We start from the raw sequence: 12082 nt of genomic DNA, 5'->3' as shown, positions 1-12082 counted from the left end.
CGAGTGAGCACAGACATAATCTAAAAATCAAACAGCTGTTGGTTTGTAGATGCATACATGGGTTATGCATACTGGGCTATCCGACATGCATTTGAATTTTTGTTGGACAGAAAGATTTAAAATGACTTTCCGGGACACAAACTTAGCACTATCACTGCAGCGACTTCACTACAGTGTGACGTGTTGGCTCATTAGCTACCCAGATACTACAACAGATGAGCACCATTCTTGAATTGTGGATGAACACAATAGATGGGAGTTCCAAAGCTGAGAGTAAGAGCATATAATAATTCTAGATTTGAAGTTTTCATGACTGCAAGGATTCATATTCTTAGGTTATTTCGGTAAAGTCACGTAGGTAAAAAATTAAAATTAATAAAAGTAAAATAAAAATAAAATAAAAATCACGACGTTTCGGAGATAACACAAGCTTCCACCTGAAGACGGAAGCTTGTGTTGCCTCCGAAACGTCGTGATTTTTATTTGATCTTTATTTTACTTTTATTAATTTAAATTTTTTACCTACGTGACTTTACCGAAAAAACCTAAGAATATAGCATATAATGAGATAACTGATGTACTGTCCCCCACATGGTAGTTTAAGTGAGTATGGATGACAGAAAACTGTCTTTACTTGGTCGGCCACATGGCCGACCAGCTCTGAACCAATTCCTCAACCACATCAATTCCATACACCCAGCCATCAAATTCACCATGGAGGTGGAAAAGGATGGCAAGCAACCATTCTTGGATGTTTTAATCCAAAAGAGACCTGATGGCTCAATGGGACACTGTCTACAGGAAAGCCACCCATACGGATGCCTACCTAAAACCTGACTCCCACCACCATCCATCCCAGAAGAATTCCCTCATCAAAACTCCACACCATAGAGCTCGATGTATTTCTGACAATCATCACCTCGCCAGTGAACTGGAACACGTACACCAAGCTCTCGAGACGAATGGATATTCAGACTACACAATCCGTAAAGTTATTACCTCAACCATTGGGAAAGAACCATCTGAGGACAAAATCAAAACCATCACCTTGCCATACATAGCAGAGGTCACCAAAAAGATTTCCAAAATCATGAGCAAACACAAGATACAGGTTCGATTTAACACAGTACATAAAATTCGTGATCTGATCCCATTTGTGAAGGATGTGATCCCTGACATGCAATACCCTGGCGTCTACAAACTAAGCTGTATTTGCGGCAGTAGTTACATTGGGGAAACTAAGCGACATGTCTCGGACCGTGTTCGTGAACATAAGTCAGACCTGGAACACGGTAGGACCAATACCTCGCCGTGGCTGATCATTATTTTAATGCAGTGGGCTCACATGAAATAGATTTCTCTAAGACGAAGGTACTTTGCAAACCCACTGGCTATCAACAAAGATTCGTTCATGAAGCCATCCATATATACAAAGACACAATTTGAACTGAGAAGATGGGTAGAAACTAAGCAATCACTGGAAGGACATTATCAACTAGTTTAAATTATAACTGGCTATGTTTCCATTTTAGACCTGGCATCCCTATAATTTGTGGAAATCCACCACCAGCACCGTCGTTGCCCTCTACGAGTACCATCACTTACATTAACATCAGCTGCCCCACCCATGCTGATGACACTTGAGCTACGCCCATTTCAAACCTTTATAAACAGTTTGCCTTTAGAGGCTAACCCCCTTTTCCTGATGACGACCGCTTGCGTTGCGATCGAAACATCATAGTTTTTTTAACACGTAGGCTTTCGCGACCAATATTGTTCATAATCAACGATTTTTGGGTTTAGATCGCGTTATTTATAAATGTGTCGTAACCCTCCACCACCCGACACGGCCAATCAGTAAAAAAAGTGTCACGTTGACAAAAGACAAATAGTTCACTGCTTTAGCCCACCGGTGTGTTGAAGCGTGAAACCACAACATTTACAATTTGAGTACGACGTTTCGCTGGTAATTGCATCCAGCATCATCGGGCAATTCGCCAGAATGGTGAGGCTCTGCTGTGTCTCCCGTTCTTATATAGAGCAGCAGCAGGGTGACGTCATCATTAACTCATTAACTCATCAGGTGCAAAGATTTGAGGGGGGGTTATTGTAATTATATACTTGATTAGTAATACGGCTATTGTTACGATGCGAGTTGTAGATTAGTAATCATTTGGAATGTGTTCTATTGTGATTATGCTACATTAATAATCAGTTAGTGCTTGTTTCCCTTATAAGGAATTGTAATGCATCTTATTTAATAATACGCTTCCAGGCCGCACTAAGCCTGTAGCTGTCCGAGCGATTAAAGTTATTTCTGTTTCTCTCAATCTCAATGGATTCTCTAATTAGTCTTTGCCAGTAGTAACTAGTTTTACACAACACTTCAACGTTGTCAAAATCAATTGAGTGTCCCTGTTGGCAAGCATGTTCAGCCACTGCCGACAGTTGTGTTTGCGATAGTTTAATATTTCTCTGGTGTTCTTTTAGTCTTACACTAACGTTACGCCCTGTCTGTCCAATATAGCATCTGCCACATACACAATTAATCCGATATACACCTTCTGTTGATAATTGAGGTAGTTCGTCTTTAGTGCACGTTACTAGTTGTTGAATTTTGTGTACTGTACCAAATCTTACTGTAATGTTTTGCTTTTGCAAAACACGGGCTAATTTGTCAGTTACTCCTGAGATAAATGGTATTTTTATTGTTTTAATAATCTGATCGCTTTCAGCAGTGTTGCTTTGCGATCGTGATTTGGCATTTAGTGCTCTGTTAATTTGAGCATTATTGTAGCCATTCTGTCTTAGTGCTTCTTTAACATGTTTAATCTCTCTCACTAGACTTTCATCATCTGACACTGTTTTAGCCCGATGTATGAGCGTCTTAATAAGAGAGGATTTCTGAGCTGGGTGATGATGTGAATCTGCATTCAGATAGGCATCAGTGTGCGTTTGCTTTCTGTAAACGCTGTGTGTTATTTTACCATTTAGGCCATGCCCAAGTAAAATATCCAGGAACGGGAGTGTGTTATTCACCTCCATTTCCATGGTGAACTGAATGGCCGGGTTTTGTGCATTGAGATGATTTAGAAAATCGTTAAGTGTATCTTTACCATGTGGCCAGACAACCAAAGTGTCATCCACATATCTAAACCAAAAGGATGGTTTTAATGTGCTCGAGGCAAGTGCTCTGGTTTCAAAGTTTTCCATGTACAAATTTGCTATAGCAAATTTGTACATGGAAACCAGAGCACTTGCCTCGAGCACATTAAAACCATCCTTTTGGTTTAGATATGTGGATGACACTTTGGTTGTCTGGCCACATGGTAAAGATACACTTAACGATTTTCTAAATCATCTCAATGCACAAAACCCGGCCATTCAGTTCACCATGGAAATGGAGGTGAATAACACACTCCCGTTCCTGGATATTTTACTTGGGCATGGCCTAAATGGTAAAATAACACACAGCGTTTACAGAAAGCAAACGCACACTGATGCCTATCTGAATGCAGATTCACATCATCACCCAGCTCAGAAATCCTCTCTTATTAAGACGCTCATACATCGGGCTAAAACAGTGTCAGATGATGAAAGTCTAGTGAGAGAGATTAAACATGTTAAAGAAGCACTAAGACAGAATGGCTACAATAATGCTCAAATTAACAGAGCACTAAATGCCAAATCACGATCGCAAAGCAACACTGCTGAAAGCGATCAGATTATTAAAACAATAAAAATACCATTTATCTCAGGAGTAACTGACAAATTAGCCCGTGTTTTGCAAAAGCAAAACATTACAGTAAGATTTGGTACAGTACACAAAATTCAACAACTAGTAACGTGCACTAAAGACGAACTACCTCAATTATCAACAGAAGGTGTATATCGGATTAATTGTGTATGTGGCAGATGCTATATTGGACAGACAGGGCGTAACGTTAGTGTAAGACTAAAAGAACACCAGAGAAATATTAAACTATCGCAAACACAACTGTCGGCAGTGGCTGAACATGCTTGCCAACAGGGACACTCAATTGATTTTGACAACGTTGAAGTGTTGTGTAAAACTAGTTACTACTGGCAAAGACTAATTAGAGAATCCATTGAGATTGAGAGAAACAGAAATAACTTTAATCGCTCGGACAGCTACAGGCTTAGTGCGGCCTGGAAGCGTATTATTAAATAAGATGCATTACAATTCCTTATAAGGGAAACAAGCACTAACTGATTATTAATGTAGCATAATCACAATAGAACACATTCCAAATGATTACTAATCTACAACTCGCATCGTAACAATAGCCGTATTACTAATCAAGTATATAATTACAATAACCCCCCCTCAAATCTTTGCACCTGATGAGTTAATGATGACGTCACCCTGCTGCTGCTCTATATAAGAACGGGAGACACAGCAGAGCCTCACCATTCTGGCGAATTGCCCGATGATGCTGGATGCAATTACCAGCGAAACGTCGTACTCAAATTGTAAATGTTGTGGTTTCACGCTTCAACACACCGGTGGGCTAAAGCAGTGAACTATTTGTCTTTTGTCAACGTGACACTTTTTTTACTGATTGGCCGTGTCGGGTGGTGGAGGGTTACGACACATTTATAAATAACGCGATCTAAACCCAAAAATCGTTGATTATGATCATAGTTTTTTGTTATTTTATTTGAACCTATTTACGTGACTTTACTGAAAGACAAGAAGAATAGGAAACTGTCTGTCTGGTAAAATAATGATTTGACATTAACAGAGGTATTAAGGAGTGAAATTCATAAAAAAATGCCTGTAGTAGCAAAAGAAGAGTAACATCAAAGCAACGAAATAAACTAAACACGACACTTTTTCTATTATTTCACCAGGTAAGGCCCACATGAGCAGCACGTACCACATCCAATCAAATTATAGTGTGACTTGAGTAAATCAGTAAAAGCCTCAACCAAAAATTTCTGTTGGATTCTATCAAGCAGACTCAGGTACACAAATGCAGCTGGCCAACCGGTTGATGGACGAAAATGAGGAGACACAGAAGAGGTCTCCTTTTACATGACCTGTAATGCTCCACAACACGTAATGAGATTGTATTGGAAGCAAGGGTTTCACTTCAATGCAACAGAAATATAAATTAACAACAAAGAGAATGAAAGCCCATTCTTGGTAGCAGGCTGAATGAATGTGCAGTGCCAGGTCTCTGGGTCCCCGCGTGCCCCTGACCGGGCGTCCACGTGTGCCGGGACCATGGCTCATCCTTCAGGGGGTTGAGGCGCGCAGCTGTGAGCTCGGTAAATTCCTGCTTGATGTGGCGCCGCAGGAAGGCGTTGTTCTCCTCCGAGAGGTGCTCGTGCCACCACGTGTCTGAGGTGCTCCGTGACACGCAGCGCGCGCTCACCACACACCCGGCTCTGCACATGAGCAGCACACATCACGTCCAGTCAATCATCAGCCGCCCCGTATCTATTACTGCCGTTATCATTATCACCCTAATTAAATTACAATTATGTTGTTTGACCAAATAACCCAGAAAGTACCCTATGTTGTGGATTCTGTTAGTGTTATATTTACTCTTTGGTTCTTTCGGTAATGTCACGTAGGTATAAAATAAAATAAATCACGACATTTCGATTGCAACACACCTGCTATGTATGGCAACATGATGGTTTTGATTGGCTTCTCAGGGGGTTGTTTCTCCATGGTTGGAGAAACAGCTTTGCGAATGTGGTCCGAGTACCCATTAATCTTGAGGGCCTGGTGTACGTGTTCCAGTTCACTGGCTAGGTGGTGTTGGTTGGAAATGCAGGGGGCTCGATGGTGTAGTGTTTTGATAAGGGAATTCTTCTGTGCCGGATGGTGGTGGGAATCAGGTTTCAGATAGGAATCTGTGTGGGTGGATTTCCTGTAGACAGAGTGTCCCAACGAGCCGTCTGGTCTCTTCTCAAACAAAACATCCAAACATACTCTGCAAACCTTCGGGCTGCTATCAAATGTTTGTTCATGAAGCCATCCAGATATATAAACAGACATAACTTCAACCAAGAAGATGGATACAAATTGAGCAATCATTGGAAGGATGTCATTACCCAGGTAAAACCCTAACTGCTTTATAGTGGTTGTTGTCTATCATATCGGCCGGGTACTAGTCTATTTTTACACGCCTTCTTTTAACTCACTCTGTCTGTTGATGTTGTCGTTGTTGTATCCTCAAATCTTGTAACTCAATTTTAACCCACTTGCCAATGTGGTCTCGGCTGCAAACTTGGTATGCTTATGTCATACTGATGACAATACTATATTCTATCATTAAAAATATATTTATAAACATTCTTTTTTATATGTTACGTTTTGGCTTGGGTCTAATTGTCCATGGTCAACTGACGTTAACTGTAATTGGCCACGGTCCTTTACGTTATGGCAAGCTTCGGGCCACTTCCTGGAGTTGGGGAGTTCTGCCATTACTAGTAAATTTCATACAAGCGTGTTTAAAAAAAAACTTTTTTTAAATATTACTTATTCCGAGTTAACTTCCCCCCTGCATCCCCAGCTCTCTCGGCCTCCCACTTCCAGCCCCGCCCACTTCTACCCCCCACCCAGCTTCACGTTCCCTCTCCTAGCGTCCACGCAGCGCTCCCCCTACCCCACACCCCCTCTCCCCCCCCTTGCCCCTCCCCCCCTTTCTTACCTATATAGCCTCTTACCACGGCAACTCTCTCTGACTTCAGAAAAAAAATATTGCTGTGGTTTTCCCACCTGATGATGATTGCTTGTGTTGCAATCGGAACGTCGTGAATTATTTTATTTTATACCTACGTGACTTTACCGAAAGAACCAAAGAGTATGGATTCCTGCAGTCACGAAAGCTTCAAATCTAGTGTTATATTTGTTAACATTTTGCATTTGGATAATCCCTTGAGCTGGAGTATCTAATTTCCAAGGGTTTCGTTAATTTATAAAACATCTAATTGTGACCGTATCTTAGGACGGTACATAAAGAGTGAACGTATTTATTTTTTAGAGGCAGTCAGTTATAAGGAAGAAGGTAAAAGATCTCGAGCTTGGCCATAAACGTTCTTAAATGGCACTTTTCATGGCCGTTGCATTGGCTAAGTGGTTAACACATAAACAAAGACCAGCACCCTCCCCCCCCCGTATAGCCTTTAACTGTTTAACAGACTGTTGGGTCAGTGCTGTGAGCGAGTAGCACCTATGAAGGCCGGAACGACACACGAGGGGGTGGGTGGCCAGCACTACGCATGGCCGCCTTTGTCTCCCTAGTGGCGATGTTTACACACCGCTCCAGCTACTCATTTGAGGCTGAGTCGACTGAGGAGAGGCCCAGTACCGTTTCAAATAATCGTCACTGGTGGTAGCCGTGAGCGGGAATCAAATTCTGGTCGCCGGGTTTGTAGCGTGGCGTGCTAACCGCTGCACTACCGCTCCCCATTGCACTATGGCTCCCTGCACTGTAAACAAACAGAACATCAGGTTACCAACACATCTGGTTCAATAAGGGCACTGAAATAAATGAACTGTCATTCACGGGTTGAATGACTGGATGCCCAAGTGGCGTAAAAATGTTGAACTTCATTTTGGGAGTTTGCAACAAATTACAAATTGATGCCGAGATTTGATATCCATTCAACTGCTTCAGGCATAGCCGCGTGGATTTGTTTCAGATCGCCGTTGAATGAACCGATTGGGCAGTCATTCACGAGATGTTGCACGGTCTGAGATGTCGCACCACCTCAGTCACAAACTGGACTCTCGTTAATTTTCCATTTATAAAGAAAGTCTCCCAAACATCTTCCATGGAGTGTCCGGATCTGATTCAAGGAGGACCAGATCTTCATCGGTAGGTCAGGATTGTGGGGTCGCTGGCGAATTTAAGTGAAAACTACTTTTCTACAAAACACATGAATCATGCCCGGCTGTAAGGCCCCGCGAGTACACAGTACGTACTGTATACCAACACGAAGTCTCGGGTCGGATGCGACCGCGGGCCACAGGTTCCCTCCACCCCTGGTGACGCGGGACCTCACGGTGGTGGCATCTCCATGTAGCAAGCGCCTCCCAGGATTAAAATAGCTTAATCGGATTTCTCCAGAATAAAGATGCTGATTAAAGGCGACGGCGTGTAGGGTTTGCGCGGCTACAGCAACATTCCCACGCGTACATCGATCATAAAGGACGTTTAGCGGAATTCGGATCAAAGGACCTTCACAACTTTGCGGAATGAGGCTGAGTTTACATGTCAACGTGTACATCTGGAGTGGATCGTTCATATCCGAGTACCACTTTGTGGAATAATATACAGTGACTGTCGTGTGGATAGACTTCACCCCAGACACAGGAATGTTGAATTTCCATCACTGGCTTAAGCTCAGGAGTGAGGCGTCGCGAGGTGTCCGGGCGCAAGCGGGTCTCTTACCCGAGCCACGTGGCGGGCGAGAGGAGCGGGCGCTGAACAGCCGCGGGGCAGCAGGGGCCACCGAGTGATAGAGAGGAGAAGGAGCAGGAGAGAGAGGAGCGGGATGAGGAGCGCGAAAGCAGCGGGGCACGCGACCCCAGCGTGCACAGCAGCCTGGGCGCCGCCATCCCTCCTGGTCGTTGTGCAACGCGAGCCTGATCCGGCCGGAAACTGTGCACGGCCTGGGTTCTGGGCGAAAAAGGTTCCGCCCTGCTCATTGGCGCCAGAGCAAGTTTTAATCTAATGATCAGATGTTTTTGGGCATGGCGGCAGCAAGAACATGGTCAGGAGCTGGATAGATCCCAATGTCGAGGTCTGCTAGCCACGAGAGGTTTTCAGCAGCCAGTGCGTGTATTTTGCTATTTCGTAGTTGAAGCACAGACTCGCGTGCAGTGGTTTACGATGATATGACCCATCGTTTGGGATGCATGGCCACAATCGCACGACTGTGGCTTGTCTTTAAAGAAAGTGTTCCATTTATGAAGGAGATGTGAACATCGGCCCGTTGATGTTCTGATGCGGTTCATAGACAAACCAATCAATGTCTTCGAGGAATGTCAAAGCGATCGGGTGAGATGTTGGGTCTCGAATGATGTGTTTATTCTGGGCGGCCGCGTTGTTCCACTGTTCGCCAGCAGCAGCAGCGTTGCTCCGGATCTGGGTGAGATTCTAGGATGGTGACGGCAGCAGCGATCCCAACTGGGGATCGGGATTTGAGTCGGAGGTGTGGTACATTGTTGAGGTCATGGTTGACTGTGGGTAGGTCGTCATTGGCTCCAGAACATAACGCTGCCATCCCAAAAATCGAATAGAATGAGTCGCCTCCTTGCAAACCTCGAACCTCATTTACACGATTCAACTCGAGATCATTTAATTGGCACTCACAGGCCTCTCAGACCTCGCAGCTTACGCCTTGCCCATCGAACAAAGACGGTCACTGCATCGTGTGGCGCTTTCAGATGCGCTGCTGCTTCTGCGGCCGTCTGAAACGCTCTTCCTTCCGATATGAGGAAGCCGCTGGGAGCTACGCTGCACTTTTAAATCATCATCGAGATTGACAAACTTATTCATTTAGAACTGCTTTTTGTGTTTAGTTTATTTGTCGTTTCCCCGCACCTCCGATTATCGTAGTTGGCTACGTACGGTGCGAAAGAAGTTCAACATTACGGCACAGCACTTCCTGTATATCCCCAGGCGCGTGTTTCCGGTTTGGACGTCTGTGACAAAGAGCTTCCTAGCTCATCGGATTCCTCGTGCAGTAGAAATAAAGATTCCGATTTGAATCGCGCGCTATGAACGATTCCCTCCGCAGCCAGCAGCCAATGGACTGGCGCGGCCAGCAGCCAATGGGCTGGCGCGGCCAGCAGCCAATGGACTGGCGCGGCCAGCAGCCAATGGGCTGGCGCGGCCAGCAGCCAATGGACTGGCGCGTCTCTCCGCGCAAGGCGCCTCCCATTGGGCGATCTGACGAGGCGGGGCAGGCCCGCAAGGCAGCCAATAGGAGGCGCGCTCTCGTACGGCTCCGTTTGAAGATTGTGGCGGTCGCGGGCGAGTGGGAGCCCCGTTTGGTTTTAAAGAATTTGTGTTTTTTATATCGAAACTTCACCTCGGTTAAGGATATTAGCGAGCGGAGGGGCTTGAACAAAGCGGGAACGCCTGCAGCAAGGTAATCTTGCGATGTTTCTTTTCACCTCAGCTGCCGTCATCGGGTTGCGTGAGTTTGTGTGGGGCAACCTGCCGCCGCACCAGACTAGTTAGGCCTGCCCGCTGAAGTTTATTCGGCTTCACTCTCGATGCAGATATCCGCTCACCTCGATGTTGTTTGTGCATCTTTACATTCATCCGTGCAATAGGTATAAGTGTGGCGGTGTTCATACGTGCCATTGTAAACTAATGAGCCCAAAAGCGCGTTGTTCTGACTCGTCATGGGACATCACTGGCTCAGGGCTGCGAGCAGGAGATGAGCGTCTTCTCACACTCGCGTTTACTTGGGGAAACAACTTTGACCTTTTACAAAGTCGAGGCTCAAGGTGAGAGGTTGTGTTGGAGAGGTTCACGTTGAGGGGAATTGTTCAAACATTAAAATAAATACTCTTGGGTTCTTTCGGTAAAGTCACGTAGGTAGAAACAAATAATAAAATTAACTATTCTAAAATAAGGTGAAGTATGGTCCGACAATGCGAGGGGAGTCCTTCACGAGCAATGGATTGGTAAAATGTGTTGAATTATACATTATATTGTGATGATACTGATAGCATACACTGTAATGTGTATACGACTGATAACATCAGTAGTAGCTACAGTGGTTTGTGGAATCTACACCAATGGCCGAGTGCTCCCGAAGGATTTTTATTTTACAAAAATATTTTGCCAGGATAATTCACTGAGATGGAAGATATCGTTTACAAAAGTGCCAAGTAACACAGACGTAGCAAACACGAAATGACACATTCAGACATTTTAAAATATACCAATTGTACAATGTACGATCATACGATCTCAAATACATGCACAGTATAGTGTACAAGGGTCAAGAGCACGAGCAAGACAGTCCCGGCAGCATGAACACAACCGCACGGCAGTAAATAATTGATGCACACTACCGGTTACCGTGTAACGAACGCTGTGCAGGTGCGTGTGGATGAGTACGACTCTGTACGGTGTGTGCCAAGCGTTGGGACTCGACGAGAGTACTGTCGCTCCTTCTGTTGTGATAGTGCAGTAATATCGTTAAGAGTGCAGCACTTAAAATAAATGTTATTCGGGAAGTTCATAATAATGTAAATATACCAGGAATGACAGTGGCACATTTTAACACCGTAGCCTTATATCCATAACATTAACAGTGGCGAAATGTAGATATAACTGCAGTTTATACTTTAACATTGTAAGCACAGTGCTGTGATTGCTATAATATTAATGTTGCTTTTGCCAAGAAGGATATTCAAAGTAAGGTTAAAAACAAAGCTTATAAGCGTACATTGTAAATTAATGTGCAGGAAATTCAAAATCGGCTTCGCATTTTGTAGTAATGATATAATGGTACAAGGTAAGAGAACGCGACTTCATTAAAAGAGCGTCTGAATTTAATAGTATCAGGCGAAGCACCACTTTGCAGAGGTCGCAAACGGGTTTTGATTCCGTACCCGTACCCGGCCGCACCAGGGTCGCAAATAGGTACCCGTACCAGTACCTGACCGGGTACGGGTATCGGGTAGGGTACGGGTATCGGGTACCCGGTTGCGACCTCTGCCACTTTGGTAGCACAAGTGGTAGAAGACTGCAATAACATCAGCGTGAGGGGGACATTAATGCTCGATGCAATCAACACTGTCGCAATTCATGTACAATGCATAATAAAGTTGCTGCTTCGGTGAGCTTTCTCAATGACTAACATTAAATAGGACAGTAATGGTGGTTTTCAATCAGAGCAGTGGTTCTCAACATTGTTTGGCTACTGTACTCCTTGTTGAGTATAGTTTCAACCGAATACAGTACTCTCTTGCCTGACTCAAAATGGTTCTGATAAATAAATGTATGAATAATGAACGTAAAAATGTTAACAAATTGCCCATTTTGTGAGATATCCTAACTCTCCAGTAACTACA

General features: G+C 44.2%; 2 protein-coding genes across 10 annotated transcripts in view; one reads left to right on the top strand and one right to left on the bottom strand.

The window, feature by feature from the left end:
- Nucleotides 1-8633, bottom strand: part of MRPL3 (mitochondrial ribosomal protein L3) — a 32450-nt gene extending 23817 nt beyond the window's left edge. For all 5 annotated transcript variants that reach the window (XR_013639938.1, XR_013639939.1, XR_013639940.1 and 2 more), the window contains exons 1-2: nt 8436-8633; nt 5228-5415 (exon numbers count right to left, since the gene is read on the bottom strand). Coding sequence is in view for 1 of the 5 variants with exons in the window: in XM_078875831.1 (XP_078731957.1) it covers nt 5228-5415; nt 8436-8602 (355 nt within the window). In the remaining 4 variants the exon portion in view is untranslated. The remainder of the gene's footprint in view (nt 1-5227; nt 5416-8435) is intronic.
- Nucleotides 8634-10008: 1375 nt separating this feature from the next.
- The window catches only part of CEP192 (centrosomal protein 192), a 128352-nt gene continuing 126278 nt past the window's right edge, over nt 10009-12082 (top strand). For all 5 annotated transcript variants that reach the window (XR_013639933.1, XR_013639932.1, XR_013639934.1 and 2 more), the window contains exon 1: nt 10009-10140. The gene's annotated coding sequence lies outside the window, so the exon portion shown is untranslated. The remainder of the gene's footprint in view (nt 10141-12082) is intronic.

The sequence above is a fragment of the Lampetra fluviatilis genome, chromosome 42 (assembly GCF_964198595.1).
Source record: "Lampetra fluviatilis chromosome 42, kcLamFluv1.1, whole genome shotgun sequence".
In the NCBI taxonomy this organism is placed as follows: Eukaryota; Metazoa; Chordata; class Hyperoartia; order Petromyzontiformes; family Petromyzontidae; genus Lampetra; species Lampetra fluviatilis.
The sequence above is the reverse complement of the archived record's forward strand: the minus strand, read 5'-3'. Positions and strand labels throughout refer to the sequence as shown.